Raw genomic sequence first — 22,492 nt, 5'->3', positions numbered from 1 at the left:
GAGGCATAACAGCTCTCTCCCCCTGCTGATGGTCACTCTGGTGCTGTTGTGGTCTGTGTCTCTTCCTGAAACTCGGCCCTCTCGCCAGCTCACAATTTAGTCAGTCACTTCCAGGATAACAGAAAGTCCAATATAAAACAGTCCAATGTCTTTACAAGAGGGTCTTTGGCTCCAAATCCAGGCCCCTGGTCCTCAAATTCCGGCCTCAGGGCTTTCCAATGTCCTTGTTCCCTTATCCGGACTCACGCCATCTTGCCACGGAGGAAGAGGAACCCAGGCCCTCCCACTATACTGGGTTCAAACCCAGGGATCCTATAACCAGCAGCCAAGGTCTGTGTACTCCCATTCCTTGCTGCTGTTTCCCTGGGCTCCTTCCTACTCAGCCTTGTCAGATCCCCTTATTCTGTCCCTCCACAGAACACCTCCCAGGACTCTCTCTCCCAAGCAGTCCAAATTCTGCCCTTCTTTCAGGGCTCACCACCAGAGCCTGCTCCATCCCAGGGGCTTCTTGACACCTTCTCAGCTGTTTGTGAGTTAGGCTAGGATCCCAGGGCTTATTCTCCCCCTGCGCTTCCCTCTCACCACATCTATATCACCAGAGGGTGACTGCAGACACTGTCCTTGCAGCACCCGTCCTGCTACAAGCCTCCTCACTTTTCACTAGCCTGCTCCTGCCCAGCTGGGCTTCAGGATGGCTAAGCCTGACGCTCTCTCCAGGTGCAGCCAGATGACATAACTGGCCCCTCTGGCCTGTATTAACCCATTCAGGGCCTGAGTAGGGTGTTTACTCCATCCACTTGGATATACATGACAACATCTGCATTTATTTGTACTGAATTTTTCTTGAGCTTAGCACGTTTTTAATAAACAGTCACGACTTTTGATATACCCCATTTTGTAAGCCCTTCATTTCCCTTCTGTCTCATTGTCCTCTTTCTCTATTTACTATGCTTCTTAGAAGCAACACAGAGAACATTATTCATAGAAGTGCTACATCTTTAGTGGCTCCATGGCCTAGTGACTTTCTTCCAAACACTGAACAGCTTTATATTCGGTTTTGAGAATTTCATCATTACATCTGAACAGGTGCCAATGTACTATACGAATTATGGCCCTGATGCTGCCACGTTTGCATAAGTCTGAGCATGTAAGTAGTTTGCCATTGACTTTAATCGGACGACTCTCATACTTCAAGTTAAGTACCTGCATCAGAGTTTCAAGGATTCTGAAATGCACGTAAAGGAAGCACTGCACCCATCTCATTGAAATGCAACCTCAGCTGGGGTGGAATGGGGTGGCTGTTACATAACACACAGCAACACTACGCTTCAGGTGAGAACAGGAAATGATGAATTCTGCTTTGAATTGAAATTGTGGAGGGAATTTAGGTTGGCCAAATTTTGCTGCTGGAATTTGGTCACAGCTATTACAGAGTTGACCATCTCTTATGAGCCCCCTTGTGGCCAGGGGACCCTGTAGACCCCTGCCTCAGTTTTCCTTCTTCAGGGCCCTTAAGAACTCCACACAGACTTTTTTATGGCTGACATCATCCCTGCTTGGAGCTGGCTGCCTAACAGGAACAGTTCAAAAACAAGACTCAAGGTTCCAAAACACAGTCTGTCTCCACATCTGTAAAGTTCATTCTCTGCTCTGGAGTCTTCTACCACATCCAGAGCTCTTGTCCTGTCCCAGCCATGTTCATGAAGCCACTCCTAGCCTTTCCTAGCTGGAGCTCAGCTTTCTAGGTCTGGCTTCCAGCCTCAAAACCCTTCCTCCAGTCAAGGGTCTCCTGCAGGCACCTCCTGGTTGCTGCAATTCTTCCACAGCCTCTGCTACAGCTTCCTTTACAAGGCTCAGGTGCCTTCTCTTAAGCCCAACCAGGCAGCAGGTAATCAGTCACGGGTGCACTGGACGCTGTTCCCTCTGAAAGGGGTCAGTCAGCAGGTGACAGAAGCTAACATCTCTCTGAAAAGTGCCATGGTTTTACAACTCATCTGGAACATGGAACGCCCAATAGCAGAGCATCCCCTACCACAATGCTGGGGCACTGATTCAAAGCTGGCTCTGAGGGACTCAAAGTTAAGTGTAATGAGTTATTATCACCATTTTCTGCAGCAATGCCGGGTTTCCCTTGAAGTTCTCCCACTAATTCTGACCACGCCAGATCACAACCCAAGAAGATGATGCCTTCAGAAGTGCAAAGAAGTGATAGAATCAATATACAAATAGATGGTAGTCTGTAGTCTTAAAGCCTTTATTTTAATGCAAAATAAAACAGGTAAAATGTATATAGTTATATATAACAAAAAAATGCAAAATCATTTGTGGTACCAAAATTTTTTCTCAAATTTGGTGTTGAATCCTCCCCCCATGATGATTTCACTGTATTTTTTATTCAACACACACAACCATAGTCAGGTATCATAAAAAAGCCAAGAAATAATAGAAAAGTGACTTATAAACAAAACATCCTGGTTTATTATATATTGATAGTAACCGGCACTCTCCAGGGTGTGCACGTAAGGTTAGAATACTCTCGCAAACAATGGCAATCAAGACTGCCGGGTAGCGCCTCATCCTGGGAGGAGGCGAACAACTTCAATTCAGTGGGCAGCCTCAGGATCAGGCCCCAGAAGAGTAATGAGATGGGATTCGCTCAGAACTCTCTCTCTGAAAATCAAATCTTTGATGATGCTTAGGAGGAGGAGGAAGAGGAGGAGGAGGTAGCACTTTCACTCTGTACAAAAATTAGGCAGCATATGAAGCTATTTCTAGTTTAGGACATTTGTGTGAGCTGGTGTCCACGGCTACAGGCATTATTTAGGGATGGGTTTGCTTTTATTCTTGGGTCCCCTCCCTTTGTCACAAAAACATCTTTGCAGGAGTGCCCACAGAGCCTCCTTAGAATAGTAGTTATCACAGTGGTAATGTTTCCTCACAGGACAATGTCAGTGGATCACGAGTGCTTGGTCACTCAGCAAGTCACCGGTTTCTATTTGTGTCTCTAAATCCTTCACAGTCCAACTGCCCCTTTACATGAAACAGAAACCAGTGCTGCAACTCAGTGGCTTGGGGAGTCACAGCAGCCCTCCTGGCATGCAAGCAGGTTGCTCTTGTTTAATCTTGACTCATGCCACTGTGCAAACGTACAGTGTTCTGGCTCCTGCAGCAACCTGGGCTATCGTTGCAAACCCAGATCACGGCAGGAAGGTTTTTGCTGGATTGGCACATTTTTGATGAAGGAGTGTGAGGCAACTATGTGTCAAGAGCATTTCAGACACGTAACACTCCAAAACATATGGACATATGGGGAAAAGAGCAACCTGTTACTGAACGGCTCTTTTGGATTTTGCAAGTGGTGTATTTTCAACTGTCAGTTGTAGCACCTCGTGAAATTTGCACGGTACATATTTTCCACAATATGGTGCTAAAATCATACATTGCACAGAAGCAGACTATATATACAGTAGTTATATACCATGCTTTGCAAATACCGTACCTCTACAAGATATTCAACCAGCAAAATGCTGTTTTCTCCTGGACCAGCACCACAGATTACCGAGATGGTCTGTGATACCTTTTGCTCCTGTCCCCCAGCAAGGTCAGAAGTTTTCTCCTTCATAGCTTCCAGTCGTGTACGATGTGTCCATAGATTATACTAGTATTGCCTACGTTTTTTTTTTTTTAAAGTCTCCTCTGTGTAACCTGTTGGGTAAGATTAACAACTCTGAAGGTGCTCGTTTGATCTGTCTGCCCTAACCAAGAGGTGCCATTGCAGTCAATGTGAGCTTTCACAGGAGGTTTCAGGTTATAGAGAGACAATTGAGCAAGCCCTTCAAAAGCCATAAATAACCCAGAAGCTGTTTCCATCCTGTTTTTATTTGGCCCTGGCTCATGAAACACTGGAAATGAGTTCTGTAAGCTGTGCTGCAGAGCATTTGAAGGGTTAGTAGGTAATGAATGATAAGGCAGTAGCTTATATTCAGAGCTGTTCTTAATTGTGGTCTGGCTTGATCAAGCCACTGTCACAAACATATTAGTTTCTTTACAGCTGGATCAAATGTATCTGGGGCTGTATTTCAAAAAAGGAAAGGAAAGTATTTTAATTTGTTTTCACTTCGCTTTAGGTGGATGTTCACGTCACTAGCAGCTACCCTGTGGCTACCAAATCTTTATTAACAGAGTATACCACCCAGTACAGAAAGCTCGTTCAAAGAAGTACAGGCTGTGTGTGGCATGTACCCTACACAGTGTTTACAGTGGAATGGGAATGCATCTAATGGTTGGAAGAGCCCCTTGGAATGCAGCTGTGCAAACCTGTGTGAGACTCAGATACACCGTGCCCCAGTCTCTAGAGATTGAATGAATCCTTACCAGTCCTGATAAAGGGATACGCACCAGATGAATGGACCCTTCGTGTGATCTATAACTGGGAGGTGACCTGTGCAATGAATCCTGACGCATTTGTTGAGGAGAGGGGCCCAAACTCCTTACAGGAGAGGGGCCCAAACTAGCTTCTGTTACTTCCAAAGGCAGAGCTTGAAGAATTACGGACACTCAGAAGCTACTTAAAACGTGTTCCTAGTTACAGGCTCTGTGGTTCCCTAAGCAATGCTTAGCATGACAAATCATTGAGCAAAGCATCCAAGCATCTGAAGCCTGGTTAGATTGCGTAGCAAATGTCTGTGGAGTTGAGAAGTCGCATGGCTGGGAGGCACATTTCAAACTGCCGCAGAGCATCTTTTACCTCCTTAAGGCCACCCCCCAGTCCTGGAGACTGCAGAGCAGCCCTGAGCTAATGTCTGCAGCGAGCTCGGGGAATGAAGCTAGGTCCTTCTCCTACCTTCTCTCCCTCCCTCCCCACATGTCCTTCCCCTCGTCTTCTCTTTCTCCATCAACCTCAGCTTCTCTCTTCTCCTCACCTAATTGTTTTAAAAAGCCTTAATCGTTTAAGCCATTCTCCTGGTTCTTTTTCTCTTTGCCCCCAACGTTTCTAAAGCAATCTCTCCTCTGTTATCCTCATTCTCTTCCCCATCCCCTGTTGCTTTTAAAAGCCTCAAGCCTCCTTCCCCCTCCCCTTTTCCAGTTGCCTTGTGGAGCACTGCTGGGCGAATTGGCATTGTTTGGCACTTCACACAGAACCGGCACTGCCAGAGCCTGACCTTCCTTGCAATGATCAGCAGCGGGCCCTGCATTAACAGGTGACAATTTGAACGGCAGGAGCCATGCACAGTGACAGCAGAAGGATAGGATAGAAGCTTACAACTGCAGGCTCAGAATTCATTAACTGATATGCCAGCAGATGCCTTTATGCAAACCTGACTAGCGTGGGGGCAAGTACGGGCTCTGCCCTCCCTGCTCCATCTGAATACCTGATGAAGTAACAACTTTAATAGCACTTACTGTACTTCACGCCTAGGGCCAGATCCTCAGCAGGTATAAATAGGATTAGCTCCACTGAAGTCAAGGAAGCTACACTCATTGACAGCTGATGAGCATCTGGCCCCCAGGCGTTACTTTTAAGAGCTGTGCTCTGCATAATATACATACACATGGGGACAGACAGACAGACATTCTTCAGATGGTTGCCTTGTCCCCTAATGATCCTGTAGGACAGTTCTATGAATACTGTCCAAACTGCCCAAGTATGGCTGAGGAAGTTTAGTTCATTTTAGTCCAACTGTATTATTTGCAATATGAAAAGAGGATAAACTTGATGCAGAACTACAAAAAAAGGGGGAATACCGGATGCATGCTCCAGCAAAGAAGCAGAAAGAGGAAGATATAGGCAAGATTAAAAATCAATGACTACGGCATTCTCAAAATATAAAACTGCTGGTTCGAGTGGGAGTGGAACAGGACGGAAGTCATTTGTGAACTCACCACTGCACGTGCCACTAGATTACACAAGACTCTCTGCTCCCACGAAGAGCCTTGTAGCAAGGGAGCACTGCACTGAATACATGTGTCAGGTCACTAGAAGGCTTCTGTGATATAATACTCCTGTGGTGTGGATCCAAAATGGACTCTTGTGATGCGCTGTGTGTCTGTGTGTGTGTGTAACCAGATGTGGTAAATAGCCCTGAGCTGTACTAACAGTTACACTTACTTTTCAGCCATCACTTTCTATTTTTAACTAGCGTTAAAAACATTTGAATGCCTGGTAACGCACGTACCTAAAAGACACTATCTTAATTTGATATGGCCCAAGATTCCTAGGAAAACGAACCAATCCTGAGGCAGGCTCAGTAAGAATGATTCCAGTTAAGGTGCCATTCCTACATGCAGTTAAGCTTGTTAGGACCAACTGTAAAAAAGGGAATGTCAGGAATCCTTCATCCCAGCCCATGTTGACAAAGTCCAGTTTCAGGCTATACAGCTGCAGTCATGGGATTCTTCTGCCTGGAATCCTGATGTCTATATTGGTATTGATCCGGGCTGCTCCCACGCTGTCCTGTTCGGCTCATTTCATTATAAGCTGGCACTCTGTGTGGTTGGGGAGGTGAAGGCGGGACATCCTGGCGGAGGGGTCCCTTGTGCTGGGTGGTTAGTTGTTGGGCTGGGTAATACTGGGGGTACTGCAATTCTGCTGCCCTCACGTCTTGTGCACGAGAGTAGTTTCCTTTAGAGGAGTGGACAGCAGGCTGCCCTCCTTGGTAGTATGGAAGATCTCTCTCTTTGTATAGTACTCGTGGCCCTGTTAAATACTCCATTGGTTCTGCTGGTCCACACCTGGGAAGGAAGAAAATACATCTAGATAAATAAAGCAGTATTCCAAGCCAGCAACACACTGTAGTTAAAGTTCTACATGTAATGTGGGACAGGAAATGCCATCTCAGCAGTAACTCGACCTGGTGAGTCATAACAGAACTTGGTGCAATATTTCTAATACGCAGGACACTGGGCACAAGGGTCCTGCGCACGTCACAGCCCACTGACAAAGGAAGAAGAGCTCTGCAGCACACAAAGCCAGCCTCCCTTGATCCATTTGCCATAATGGAAACAAAGATCCTTCAAACAATGGGTGTTTGACTGTGTCTTATCTAGCCTGAGGATAAACAGATGAGTTTGGGCTACAGCTTTGCAAATCCCATAAGCCTTATGTGCACAAATAATCACACCTCCCAGCCTTGGCCCACTTTTTTCTTCTAACATGTCAGACTGTAAAACTCCCAAAACACCATAGTTGGAAATCTTGGAACTCCTGGAAGAAACAAAAGGGATGTTAGGATACAGTGTCTGTGATTAATGGGCTAGCCGCCAGCGAGGTTTCCATCCACCCCCCACCCCCCCTGGTGAGCTGGAGAGCCTGATGTTAGGTCTGTTCTGTAACTTGTTTGTATCCATAAGGGCTTGGCAAGCTCTGGTGCATGTGAAAAGCAACATGTGAACATGTAATCCCAGAGGATGGGCTATAAAGTCCCCTCTGTACCTTTCTGTGTCTTAAATTCCACGATTTACACTAATGAGGGATTGATATTTCTCCCTAGAATAGTTTAACATGTGATACTTCTAAATGGCAAAAATAATTGCTCTGCATAGATCCGCCACTGCAGCACCCACAACAGTTCAGCACATTTCAGAGTTTTCTACTTCACTCGGGCAAAACCTCCCCTTGACTTCAGAGGAGTTTTTTGCCTGAAGACAAGCTGAAGGAACTGCAGGATTTTGACCCAAAGACGACGGAAAATGTAAATTAGATATACCTGCCCTAGGGGCACAGGACTAAACTCATCAGTTGTTGAAATAAATGTTAGTGGATTTATTAAAAAAATCTCTATTGTAAAAGGTATCAGGTGTCAAATTTGCTGATGACTTTCACTTCCTCCACCAAACTCTCTCTTTTGTTCACACAGGGATTTTATAAGCATGCTTCTCATTTCTTAACCCGGGCTCCCCTCCCAGATGCCATCGAAAATTGTTTTGCATGAAGTGAAACACAACATGTGGTTTTCTGCTGCACTCGTTTAAGCCCATGGGGTAAATCACAGACATAGGCAATGAACAAACATTATCTGCCTTGAAATGAACCTACAACACTCCCCCTGGAATCGCTTAGTGCAAATGTTTCCTGTTTAAAATGGAAAGAGAGAAAGGAAGAATTCCAGGCCTTGGACTTTTAGGACCCTACGGTCCCCAGAGACGTTTTGCTTTAAAAACAGAACATTATAAAAGACAGGCCCTCCTGTTTTTTTCATGAGACAGTCCAGGCAAAGTGCTGAAGGGGTTGAAGCCACCCTCTGAGACACTAAAAGGACTCTTAACCCCCCATGTGTTCAGACAACTGGTATCTCTACCCTCACACGTAGGCCTTGCAACAAAGTCTAACTTCCACAGCAAACCAAAGGGTTGCTCCGTGTGTTTCTACCAGAGGTGGTAGGAATGATGACAAGACTGGTTGATGAGCCATCCACACCATATCTTGCAACTGGAAGCTTGTGTTTATGTGCAAGAGAAATTAAAAGCGGAAGAAGTTGTGTGTCAAGGAATAAAAAAAAGGGAACAAATGTTAGTGTGTCATACTTGGCATTAGTTTCCTTTTTCAAGACTCAAGAGACAGACGAGCAATGCTTAAAAGGATCTTTGTCAAGATAATGGTCATATGTTTTCATGTAATTTTTCTTAGCTGTTATCATTAGACAGAACTTTTGCTAATCATGTTTTTAAAAAAATCAAAATAATGCAAACATGCTTAGGACAGATGCAAAGCCCAGTGGGAGTCTGGGCAGCTTTGAATTGGGCCCTTAATGCAAAGCTGAACTTATGGTTTTAAAGTATTTCAAATGTAATTGGTGGAAAACAGATTCTGTTAAAGCTGCAATTAGAGTTGCTGTTGGAACAAGCTGCCATGCATCACCAGTTGCACTCTCAACACACCTTCACTCTTCAAGGGTCTGGGTGTGGCAAAGAAGGAGCATTATGTGTCCACACAGCTTGGAGGAGGGGCAGCTGTAGAGCATGGGTGCTGACTTCCTCTGTTTCCAGGGGGTGCTCTGCCCCCACTCCACCCCTTCCCCCAAGCCCCTGCCTCTGCTCAACCCCGGCCTCGTTCCACCCTTGCCCCTACTCCTCCTCCCCCCGCCCAGTGCCTCCTGCACCCCGCTGAATAGCTGATCAAGGCGGGCAGGAGGCACTGGGAGGGAGGGGTAGCAGCTGATTGGCAGGGCTGCTGGTGGGTGCTCCAGTTCCGGAGCACCCACGGAGTCGACGCCTATGCTGTAGCGTACAGGGAATGGCTTCTTTTCAGGAGAGTTGAGTGTGCCGGGGGCGTAGAACCCTCCAGAGCAGAGGTGGGCAAACTACAGCCTGCGGGACCGTCCTGCCCAGCCCCTGAGCTCCCAGCCGGGGAGGCTCACCCCCGGCCCCTCCTCAGCAGCCATGCTGCCACACAAGCAGCGTGGCTTGCACCTGCCCACCTCCCAGGCTTTCCAACAAGCCTGTCCTGCCGCTCAGAGCAGCATGGTAAGGGGGTGGGGGGAGGGAGGGGCAGGAGGTCCCAGGGGGCAGTCAGGGGACAGGGGGAGGTCGGATGGGGCGGAGGTTTGGGGAGGGGGGTGGTCAGGAGACAGGGAGCAGGGGGGCGGGAAGGTGGACAGGGGTCAGGGCAGCCAGAGGACGGGGGAGTAGGATAGGGGGTTGGGTCCTGGGGGAGCGGTTAAGGGTGCAGGGTCTATGGAGGGGGCAGTCAGGGGACAAGGCGCAGGGGGGCTTAGATAGGGGGTGGAGTCCCTGGGTGGTCGGGAACAAGGAGCAGGGGGGGTTGGATGGGTCGGGGGGGCAGTCAGGGGACAGGAGGGTTGGATAGGCATGGGAGTCCTGGGGGACCTGTTGGGGGTCGGGGAGGTGGATAGGGGTTGGGGCAGTCAAGGGACGGGGGGGGAGGGGGAGGATGGGGGTGGGGTCCCGGGGGAGTGGTTAAGGGTGCGGGGTCCAGGGATGGGGCAGTCAGGGGACAAGGAGTGGGTGTGTTGGATGGGGGGGAGTTCTGAGGGGGGCAGTCAGGGGGTGGGAAGTGGGAGGGGGTGGCTAGGGGGTAGGGGCCAGGCTGTTTGGGGAGGCACAGCCTTCTCTACCCGGCCCTCAATACTATTTTGCAACCCCGATGTGGCCCTCGGGCCAAAAAGCTTGCTCACCCCCGGTCCAGAGTAACATTGGGAAAGGAAGAAACCAGATTCCACAGTCAGAGTATTGGAATTAGGTTTGATGGCCAATTTTACCCATGCAGGGTGTTCCCTCTCCAGGCCCCTCTTCTGGGGGTGGAGTACAAATGGCTCAGCTATGCCTGTGGGGTCAGGCTTGGCAGCTGGAGGATGGTCAGGCTGGGGAAGGCGTGGGTAGAGCCAGGCACATGGGTCCACTTCACACAGACGCTTCGGAAAAGCCAGTGTGTTAATACTTCTGCACCCTTCGGATAAAAAGCCATGATCCGAACACTTCAAGGGAGTCTCTGTGGGCAGGGAAGGCTGGGGGAGCCCTGGCAATTCTGCTCCGGCGACCCCAGGAGGGGAACGATCTGAGGACAACTCAACAAAGGGTCCTTGTGTATGTGTCAACCCCCTTTACCCAGCTCACTTCCCCAGGGTATTTCTGAAAGGAGGGGAGGGAATGACCCAGGCCATTGTTCCTATTTATAATAAGCCCTGAATGTTGAAACTGAACTATTCCCTGGTGATTCATTCTAGATCATCTCATGATCCCTTCTGGCCTTAAGCTCTGTGTTTCTATTACTCGCTCCCCTCCCCTCCCCCGCCTTTATGCTTGTTGGTTTAGTATGGGTGATTTCCTCCCAGCTCCAGGCCTGCTGGCATTAGTGACTTTAAAAGGGAGTCAGAGAGCGGCTCGAAGCACTTTTTGGAGCCCCCACTCCCTACATCACATTAACCAGCAGCTAAGAATTTGTAAGACTAAGAAAAGGAGAGAGAGCTGGCGCCTGACCAACCCTGAACGTCCATTTTATTATTTTTTAAAGTGGACAGAAAGTCAGTATTTTTAAGGCGTTCCCCCCCCCCCCACACACACAGATGCCAACCTGCAGCAGCAGAAATGTCGTCCCCAGGAAAAGCTGCACTCACACGAATAAAGGGAGATTCGGGGGCAATTTCTAATAATGGTGATTCCAGAGAGCTACTTTGAAGCACCTTCATTTTCATCTGACCTCATGCAGCCTGCTTGTGTATGTTATTACTTTCCTTTAAAAAACAAACTAACCCATAAGCCAAACCAAACACCTTTTCAATTGCAGCCCCTTGGACACAGTGTTCACTTCTGAGTAGAAGAAAACAACTCTGCATTTTCTCTCGGCAGAGGTCCTAATGAAATTCTCTCCCCCTCCCGCTCTGTTTTTGTTAGCTCCTGGTGGGTTCAGAGTTCAGAAGGCTGGTTCACACCTCCCCAGTGACCCACAGTTTGTGGGTCAGACCAACAACTAGAAGTGGAAAATCACTGACCCTTGGGACCCATCCAAACCCCACAAATTGGGTCAAACAGGTCCAGCCACTCCAAAGGGCTTGATAGGAGCGTGCCCTTTAAGAGGACTTGCTGAGCATGAGCTGCTCTGACCCTCAGCTGTTTGCTTTCTGGTCAGTTGTTTGACCTAGAGGGCCAGTGGGCTTAATGGCTGGCTGCAGATGGGGAACTTACACACAGGGATGTGCTGATCTTGTAGCTCAGCCTTTTACTGACTGGCTCACTTGGGCCTTTTCCCAGTGAAGGAGTTGGGAGCAGAAGATGCAGGACCAGCTACGTTAATACACTTCTTGTTAAGGAAGGTCTGGGAAGAGAGAAGGCAGGAGCACTGACTTCAGGGAAGGAATCAAAGCCATTAGAGCCGCATGAAAACTCTCTCCCCTAACAGTGACATGATGTAGGCAAAGTGCCTTTCAAAAGCCTGTTTATTGAATTGTGATGATGGGATATACGATTCCCCACCCCCACAGAGAAGGTATGGCACAGACAGAAGTAATGGAAACTTCCCCACGCTTCCTGCCAACTTGTTTCAACCTTAACCTACTGGTTCAGAGCTGTGCTGGTTGATCTTCAAACCACTGATCAGTTAGGAACTCTGATCCATTTCTGTAATTAGGAGCCCAATATAACCCTTGTTTTAAAGGTGACCTGCAAAGGAGGATTAAAATATTGTGCTTGTGCCCTTTTTTAGTTCTTGCTGATGGATAAAGAAGGCTTGAAAATTTTTTCTTTTCCTGCTTGTTTTTACCTTAGAAATATCAAGAATGTCAAGTCTGATATTCCCTGGTTTTGCTATGAATCTCAGAGAGCTTTCAGGGTTGTTTACAACCTAACTGAAAGGAGCAGATTCTTTAAGGAAGATCTTCCTCTTTCCAAAATGTTAATTAGTGATTGACGTTAAATGGCTGTCAATAAAAAAAGTTTCAAATGGACTACAAATCATTTCCCCTCCCGCTTGCTCAACTTCTGCTCTCTTGGGTCTTGTGATGTCCCCATTTCAGTAATGAGAATTACTGAAAAAAAATTCTCCTACTCTGGCGGGAAGTACTAATTGAGATATACCTCAAGAAGTCACGTACTTTGTACCCAACGGAAACCCATACTTGGCTGCAGCCTCTTTTGCATCTTCTTCCATGACTGTTTAGTCCGTGCAAGACTTAGAGAGATCCTGGGTGATGGCATGAGGCACCAAAGGTGGTGATTAGAGTGCCAAAGAGAACAGAGTCCTGTCTGTGTCCCAGGATGTCAGCAAAGCACTCTCTATATATGCATCACAATGGAATGCTGCCTGTTCTCTGTGATAAGGGCCCCAACTACATATAAAGGCTTAAAGAAGAAGACAAAAACCAAGAACAGATCTAGGAACTAAATGAGGCAAACAAACAATCTTACAACAAACATATGAAGTGTTTCTTCTGAGAGCGGACCTTATAAAACTGTTTCTGACTTATATTTTTAAAAATCCTGGCTCAGTGGCTATGTAGTTTCGCTCTCTGATATTTAAAGTCATGGCACATAACAGAGAAAGCAGTGCTGGTTCAATCTGAGCACCAAGAACTTCAGTAGCTTAATAGTCAGTGTGCAATACCTAAAAAGTCAATGCAGGTTTTAAAAAAAGTCACTGAAGTCTCTCATTTGCAGGCTGGTTACTCCTAAAACAAATTTTCTGTGTCATTTCAAACCAACATTTATCAATTAAGATCTTGTTTTTTGCATTTAAATGAATGAAACCAAATTTTGTATCCTAGCACGAGGAGGAAATTGCAGCACAAGGCATTGCTCTGTTGCTGCTGACAGTGAGATGGCTGTACCTCTCAGCAGAAGGCAGATGGCTGTACCTCTCAGCAGAAGGCAGATGTCTAGCAATGTCATACCAACCTCAAACACACCACACACAGATTATTTATGGGCTGAGCTCGTGGAGGTGCTTACTCCTCCTGTCCTTTTATCAACAGTGCACGACTAAAAAACCAGATAATGTAAACGAATACAATCCTAGCGTCTCATGTAGCACATGCCATGCAGAGAGAGCTGTTTTTAGTTGGAGGACTGTTGTTTGGAATTCCTTCAGTGTCAGGTTTCCAGTTACCAGACCCCTCATCGCTGGTGAAGGCACGAATGCGGTTGGACAGGATTAGCAGAACACTTTGCAATGCATAGCTTTGATTGATGCATATTACATAGCTTTGATTTCTATAGGCTTTGCAGACCCATAAAAGTAATGATCATTTCATGACCTATATTAATGGGGGGGGGGGGAATGGAAAAACATCGACTTTTGCTACTTGCGTTTGCTTTGGATTGCAAGGAGGAGAGGTCCCTCACAGTTTGCTGGGAATTCAGGCAGGGATAAATTGCAGACACAAAGCAGATACCTAGGGCCTGATCCTCCGTTCACAGCAGTTTTACACTGTTGAAACTCCTCTAACTTCAACAGGTACCCCGACTGACCCTAGTGTAAGTGCTTGTCTGCACCGGTTTTGTGCTGCTGTAACAACAGAGCTAAAGTTTTGAATATAGTTTAGAAACCAGTATAAAGTAGTAAATTCCCACATATGTGTGCAGTTAGACCATATAAGGGTGCTTATATTGGTATAGTTATAGCAGGACAAAAACTGTGTGTAGACCAGCCTTAAGTGATTGGAAAATCAGGCCTTTTTCTATTTGAAAGCATATCATGGATAGCCTCTAACCAATAAAAAGTATTGGAGATGACTGGAACTCCAACAAATGCTAGTCAGAGATCTTATGAAAATATAGCTTATGTTTGCAGGGCACATTTTAAGGGGTTCAGCGGGTGATGCTTGTTTATGGGAACTGGAAAGGAAACTTGATGGCAGAAGAACATAAGGCAGAAAAATAAGGTCTTGGATGGACAATGTGGTATCCTGGGTGGATTAAAAGGAGTATTCGTCCATAAAGAGATGAGCAGAGGACCATAGGGAATGCACTGCCCTGGTTGCAAACTTTCTGTAATGGTGACGCCACAGAAGCAGCAGCATCGGGACTCATTTCGAGAGGTGCTGGGCACCCAGAGCTCCCACTGAACTTATTAGGGGTTGAAGATATTTATCAGGTTCTCAGTGCCTCTCAAAAGTGGGACCAAAACAGAGAATTTAGCTACTGATGACAATTCTCCACATAGGCCAAAAGAGGTACAGGAATAATAATTAAAAAAAAAAAAAAAAGCAATTCAGTAACCTGAAAGAATGTTTTAAACTTCTACCACGAGATTACAACAACACATGATTTGAGGCTTTCCCTAGGGAGCTTAATGATTCCTTTTGTACCTATGAGCACCACCGTAACGGCAACTTACCGAGCCTCTTCTAGAAAATAGAAATAAACTGTGCTCTACTCTGGCCAGCATCAGAATTTAGGGAGGGATTTTCACAAAACACTCAGCACTGACTAAACTCTGCTCCTACTGAAAGTAAGTGTGAAACTCCAATTTATTTCAGTGGAAGGAATTGGGCCAACTTTTGAAAATCCCACCCTCTGTGCAAAATCCCACCCATAAAACCCAGCCTACAAATACCAGGAGCCATGATAATTAAGTAATTAGGTTAAAAACTAAAAAAAACCTCCAAGCACAGTGGTTGGTATTTTATAAGTACCTGATACGGATACAAGACAACTGCTCTGGTAATCTTCCCTAGCTCACTCCCTCTCATTTTGTTCATCTGCTCTCAAGCGTGGTACATCTCCTCTGGTGGGGTATATGGAATAAACAATTGGCTATTGAGCAAGACATTTCTGTTCTGTGATCTTTTCAAGCTCACAGGGGTCTTAAAGAGATCGGTAACTTAAGTGGTGAACCGTTACCACATATGTCATTTCGAATGTTACTCATTATTAGACACCGCATAATGCCTTGTGAGTCATTAACCTCTTGGCATCAGCAACCCAGACTCAATACTAGGCAGTCATGTCTCTTGCACTAAGAACCTCCATGTGCTATCATGTGAAAGGCCTGGATTAGATTTTCACGTCCCCTTGGCCTTTTGTTTCCTAGATCAGCAAGCACTGAAAGCTCACTATAGAGACAAAAGTTCTCAGCCTTTTGCAAGACTGTCTTGCATCATACTGCAATAACTTCTCTGACCAATCAAGGGAGTTATACACAAATGGGAATCCTATCCCACTTGTCTTGACTATTGTAACTCGGGGGTCTTACGACCTGTGGGCAGGTGTGAACCAAGGGAGATTTTGTGCCTGGCGTGGGGGTGAGGGGGAATCAAGTTACATTCTGAGTGTAGAAAAATCTATTAAATCAATGTTTACATGGGGAATCTTGTATTTTCAAACCTTAAACAAATGAAGCCTATGTAAGAGGGTTATTTTCAGTATTATCAGCTCAATTCACTAAAAGTCACTCAGTATTTAGAAGAAAAAATATCAAGCTCACACATCTGAAGCTGGCAAAAGAAAAGAAAGCTCAGGACCCCACTGAATACTCCATTTAGATTTAGACTCATACCCAAGGATGACAAATACTGAAGAGGTGCAACAGTGCCACTACTGTGAGCCAGGTTACACTGAAGTCTCTCTGGATGTTATTTGTATTACATGAGCCCCTAAAGGCTTCCAGTTAATATTGGGACCCCATTGTACTAGACACTGTAAGAGAGAGTCCCTGCCCCCAAAAGATTACAGTCTAACTAGACAAATCAGGCAAAGAGTAACAGGGAAAGAGAAGCACCGAGGGGGTAAGGTGACTTGACCAAGGTCACCCAGCAAGTCAGTGGAAGAACCAAGAGTAGAACGCAGGTTAGTCCAGTGTCCTACCTAGTACTGCTGCTTTTCTGGGTGCTGCCAAGGTGGAAATTAAAGGTCCCATGGTGTTTTTAAAAAGGTAATCCCAGTGCCCCATCCAAAATTTCTTCTCTTAAAAAAAGCACAGGTTGTATGTAATGTCCAGGGCCGCATGAGAGCTATTGCTGAACATATATAGTAGTTCCTCCTTTTGCCTGTACACTCGCTGAACTACCAGTATCCAACTCATTTCGCACAGCGCTTTGAAAGACACTAAAACCAAATCCAATTCCATTCGTCACATGAAATGAATTTAAAGCACAGTGATTATTTAGCTGTGTTGTTAAAATGATTTTCAACAAATAATCAAAGTCATTAAAAGAGTCTTTTGAAGTAACAACCCCCCAAGCTGAGGTCTTCACTATTCAGCCATTGGGATCTGAACAAACTGTCTGATCTTCAGCAGGCTAGTAAAAACCTGTACGAATGGGTTATTAATGTTATTACCAAGCTTTTTTTATTTTTTTAAATCATCCTTCATCTAAATTAAAGCATTTCTAGCAGTTTTCCCCCCACTGCCATGATGGAGCACGGCTGTCAGCTATACCTCCCATGGTACAAACTGGGTGGTAAAATCATGCTTCAATACATAAAGGAGATATACAGCTAGAATTAATGGTAGCTGGTTATTTTCCCCTTCATTTCTTTTTGTTTCTGGATTCAGTTAAACTCACTGAGATGTCCTGTTTTGTTTTTTCTTCCTCGCAGTAAAACCAAAGCTAAAAGTCCTAAGGAAGCTGACAGTTGCTTTTGCATAAAAGCTTTTGTTGTCTTTCTTTAGATGCTATTTCAACCCACATTGTTGATTTATTGATTTGTTCCTAAACAACTCAAAGAAACTGTAAATTCATCCTTTATTCCCTATTTGTATTTTGTTTGAATCTAGACATTTACTTCTACCAGCATATGTAAATGTGTATAGATAAGCGGTTCTCAATCTTCCTTGCGTCATGACCCTCTTCTGATAACAAAAATTTCTACACGACCCCAGAAGGGAGGACCAAAGCCTGCGCCCACTTGAGCCCGACTGCCCTGGGTGGCGTGGCCAAAGCCGAAGCCCAAGGGCTTCAGCTCCAGGCAGGGATCCTGTAGCCTGAGCCCCGCCATCCGGGCTGAAGCCCTTGGGTTTCGGACCCGGGCAGTGGAGCTCAGGCTTTAGCCTTGGACCCCAGCAAGTCTAACGCCAGCCCTGGTGACCCCAATATAACAAGGTAGCCACCCACTTTGGGGTCCTGACCCACAGTTTGAGAACTGCTGGTGTAGACTATAGATTTCTCAACATACTGCGCTCCATTAACACTTGACTAACTACCCCCTCTTCAGCCAGTCAGGAAACATCAGCTGCAATAATTTAAATCTAAAGGTTTATAACAGGATAAGTGACTGAACATATAATTTTACAGCTGCAGTTAAGGAACTTACAAGGTGTGTAAATCTCCATATTTTTGAAGGCAAATCAGGTAATTATACCTGACAACTACTCAATTTGCAGCCACAAGCAAGGTTACAAACTTTGTGAGGCTCCTCAAGTTTGGCCCTAAATAACAGGGGCCAAATCCTGGAACCATTGCACACCTGTGAACTGGGAATCTCCCAGGCAAAGAGGACAGGAATCCTCCGCACAATGCATACAGTAGCTGTAGTGTTTATGCCGGCTTTATTCTTAAGATCTCCCACTGTTACACTAGCATAAGTGCAGCTGAATCTGGGGAACAACTGTAGATTAAACACACTATTTAAAGGTTTTACACTGCCTACAGAATTACCATTTTTTATATTGCTGCCCAACACTGTAGTATCTGAGCATCTTCCACGTAAAGTCAATAGCAAAGTCCCCAGTGGACCTCAGGGAGTCTCTGCCATTTGTTCCTTTTCTGGCTCAAAACTGAGGCATGGGGGTTTTACCACCATTTTGCCTAATACAGATCAGACCAGGTGTAGCCCACTTTTTACACTAGAGACAGTGCAGTATGCAGATGAGTTAAAGAAAAATTACAGTGTAAACACCACCACATTCTGTGGAAGGGAAATGGTCAGTGGATCTGCCTCGTCATGGATCAATCCAAGCTCTTCCACATCTCAACCCTTCCCCATGCCTTTAGGGAAACAGGAAGCCTCCACAGAGCAGAGCTAGGAAGATCACTGAGGATGTAGACTACTTGAGCAGTCTCCCCAGTCCTGCCCCATTCCTTTCCACAGCACGACTGCAGTTGAAAGAACAGGAGTACTTGTGGCACCTTAGAGACTAACAAATTTAGTAGAGCATAACCTTTTGTGGGCTACAGCCCACTTCATCGGATGCATAGAATGGAACATATAGCAAGAAGATATATATCTACATACAGAGAAGCTGGAAGTTGCCATACAAACTGTAAGAGGCTAATTAATTAAGATGAGCTATTATCAGCAGGGGAAAAAAAATCTTTTGTAGTGATAATCAAGATGGCCCATTTAGACAGTTGACAAGAATGTGTGAGGATACTTAACATTGGGAAACAGATTTAATATGTGTAATGGCTGACTGAGAACAACTCTTCCTTAGCTCTCATCCCCTAACGCCCCTACTCTACTTGCGCTACATTGATGACACCATCATCTGGACCTATGGAAAAGAAGCCCTTGAGGAATTCCACCATGATTTCAACAATTTCCATCCCACCATCAACCTCAGTCTAGACCAATCCACACAAGCGGTCCATTTCCTGGACACTACTGTGCTAATAAGCGATGGTCACATAAACATCACCCTATACCGGAAACCTATGGACAGCTATACTCACCTACATGCCTCCAGCTTCCATCCAGGACACACCACACGATCCATTGTCTACAGCCAAGCTCTAAGATACAACCGCATTTGCTCCAATCCCTCAGACAGAGACAAACACCTACAAGATCTCTATCAAGCATTCCTAAAACTACAATACCCACCTGCTGAAGTGAAAAAACAGATTGACAGAGCCAGAAGAGAAGTCACTACTTCAGGACAGGCCCAACAATGAAAATAACAGAACGCCACTAGCTGTCACCTTCAGCCCCCAACTAAAACCTCTCCAGTGCATCATCAAAGATTTACAACCTATCCTGAAAAATGATCCCTCACTCTCACAGATCTTGGGAGATAGACCAGTCCTCACTTACAGACAGCCCCCCAACCTGAAGCAAATACTCTCCAGCAACCACACACCACGCAACAAAAACACTAACCCAGGAACCTATCCTTGCAACAAAGCCCAATGCCAACTCTGTCCACATATTTATTCAAGTGACACCATCATAGGACCTAATCACATTAGCCACTCCATCAGGGGCTTGTTCACCTGCACATCTACCAATGTGATATGCCATCATGTGCCAGCAATGCCCCTCTGCCATGTACATTGGCCAAACCGGACCGTCTCTATGCAAAAGAATAAATGGACACAAATCTGACATCAAGGAATCATAACATTCAAAAACCGGTAGGAGAACACTTCGACCTCTCTGGCCACTCAGTAAAAGATTTAAGGGTGGCAATTTTGCAACAGAAAAGCTTCAAAAACAGACTCCAACGAGAAACTGCTGAGCTTGAATTAATATGTAAACTAGATACCATTAACTTGGGTTTGAATAGAGACTGGGAGTGGCTGGGTCATTACACATATTGAATCTATTTCCACATGTTAAGTAGCCTCACACCTTCTTGTCAACTGTCTAAATGGGCCATCTTGATTATCACTACAAACGTTTTTTTCTCCTGCTAATAGCAGCTCATCTTAATTAATTAGCCTCTTACAGTTTGTATGGCAACTTCCAGCTTCTCTGTATGTATATCTATCTTCTTACTATATGTTCCATTCTATGCACCCGATGAAGTGGGCTGTAGCCCACGAAAGCTTTTGCTCTAATAAATTTGTTAGTCTCTAAGGTGCCACAAGTATTCCTGTTCTTTTCGCGGATACAGACTAACATGGCTGCTACTCTGAAAACTGCAGTTTTCAGATATGGCCGCAGGCATTGTAAAATGTTAGCTAAGAGTAAATGTGTAATATGGACAGGATTCAGAACGAGAAGGCTGTAATCCTGTTTTAGTGATTATATGGCTACTAAGAGGTTAACCCGTGGATCTGTGCAATGAGTGTTTGTGTCCCATCTCTGACTGAATTCTGGTCTTTTGCATGCATTTTATAGATACTGTATGTAATTAACTGTTATCAGGTTGTTATGCAGTGTGATGAAGTGTGAACTTACCATTCAATTGTTTTCCTTGTTTTCATTGTTTACAAAGTCCTTGCTATTCTCCAAAATGGCAGCCTGGGATGGTCTGCTTATTTGATTAGATTAAGAACGTTTAATGAACCTAATTCTAGTACCAGAAAGCATACTGTAGTGAAAAGTGAGAAATAGCTGTGAATCCATTTAATTCTTCAAATGCCACTTCAACACATACAATGTAATAGGGTGTGTGGGTGTGTGTGTGTGAGAGAGAGAAAGAGAGAGAGAAACATCAATGCAATGTTAGAGACTTTAACTGCACAAAATTCAGAAAATGCAAGATATAGTTCCCACAAGCAACTGTAACTCAGCCCTTTGTGCATATGTAGCATTTTTATTACTATACATGGCATTAACTTTAATACTTTTAGATATATATGAGCAATGTGGCCTGTTCACAGATGTGGAAACCATAATTGCTGACTTTTATGCGCTTAAAAATCTCCACATTAATGTTCTGGAAGTATTTTTTTTCATTTTGTTGCATTTAATTTCCTTGTTTAAAAGAGTCAGATGCACACAAACAATTTAGTGCATGTTCCTAGGTATTAGGCTGCGTGCGGGGGATTTTCACAGGGTGGGTGTGTATGTGTGTGTGTCGGGGAATCTTCCCCTACAGAATGCAGAGCACCATGTCCACATAGTGCAATAGCCAGTGAATATGTGTAGAAGTGAATGCCCTGGTCCCAGACACATCCTCCAGTCCTTGCCCACCTTGGATAGCCTCACAGATCTATATTTCATGTATAAGATGTGCACCCCCTGAACCACTGCATAAGGGAACCTCCATGCCAAGAGGAGTGGTAGGATTTGCCCAGAAGTGAGGGAAATAGAAGAAACAGCACCTCCTTAGTGCAGCCTGTTAAGAATCTGGAAGATATTTCAGAGTGGTTTAAAGAAGGAATCTCTCAATTTGGCCAACTGCTATGTAAAGAATTAAATTCTAACACTGAAACAAATATTTTACATAATGAATCAATCAAAGAATTATCCTTTCTCCAGTGTATTTAAATCAAGGAAATCATCACTGACAATAAAGACCTATTAAAATAGCTCATTGAAAGCCACAGTTCCCCAGGCTGCTGATTCACTAATGAATAACAAAGGTCACTTCAATACAACACAGTGCAATGTATTTTTAGACCATATAGTGCAATGTATCTTTGTGCAGGATGTTCGTAAAAAGCATCAGGATGCTTCCCAGAGGGAGGTAGAGTAGAAAGAATGCTTTGCCATGGCTGAATACAACAGAGGCCGGAAGGAGAATAATGCAATGAAATGTGGAACATGGTGGCATAAAGTAATTGCGGTTTGATCCAAAGACTTCAATACATTTTGGATTAGGGCTTTATAAAGGGAAATTATATTAAGAATAGAAGAACCAAATAAATCCATGAAATAGCTGTATCCAGGAAGTCCCCAGCAAGTACTGTAGTTAAGGTTCAAAATCAACGACCTAATGGAGAAAGTGAATCCCCTGAAGTACTAGATTTGGATTGCTAAGAAAACCCCTTCTACACATTGAGAAGTTCTGTTACATTATTTTCTTTTAAGAAAAGAAAGACTGGAGTAAAATGATTTTCATACTTTCAAATAAATGTTCATTGTCCAGAGAGAACTCTGAATTCTGCATGGACTCATGAAGGAACAGGATATTGTACTGAATGGATCTTAACAATTACATTTTGTGGATGTTATCATCAGACCAGTGGGCTATCTATTTCAATATGTTATCTCTGACAGTGGCCAGAATCAAATCTTTCTGAGAAAGTTTCACAAAATTCCATTGTGGACAATTATGGCATAACCCACCAAATAAGGAAGCTTCTTCCCAGCCTCATCAGTTAGTTGTTGGCTTATGCCCCAAAGCATAAAGGAAATATTTTTAAAAACCCAAACAATTGTAAAAAATGAAACCACAGGTTCCAGGACACAATTCTGCAGTAAGAAGTAGCTC

At 44.9% G+C, this 22,492-nt stretch overlaps 1 protein-coding gene across 1 annotated transcript in view; it reads right to left on the bottom strand.

Annotated features, from left to right (window-relative positions):
• Window positions 1-2,256: 2,256 nt before the first annotated feature.
• PARD3B (par-3 family cell polarity regulator beta) overlaps window positions 2,257-22,492 on the bottom strand; it is a 607,862-nt gene continuing 587,626 nt past the window's right edge. The window contains exon 23 of the mRNA XM_084642618.1: window positions 2,257-6,732. Coding sequence (XP_084498744.1) covers window positions 6,372-6,732 — 361 coding nt within the window. The 3' untranslated portion in view covers window positions 2,257-6,371. The remainder of the gene's footprint in view (window positions 6,733-22,492) is intronic.

The sequence above is a fragment of the Lepidochelys olivacea genome (genome assembly GCF_965140295.1).
Source record: "Lepidochelys olivacea isolate rLepOli2 genome assembly, chromosome: 11".
NCBI classification, from domain to species: Eukaryota; Metazoa; Chordata; order Testudines; family Cheloniidae; genus Lepidochelys; species Lepidochelys olivacea.
This window is presented reverse-complemented; position numbering and strand designations above follow the sequence as displayed.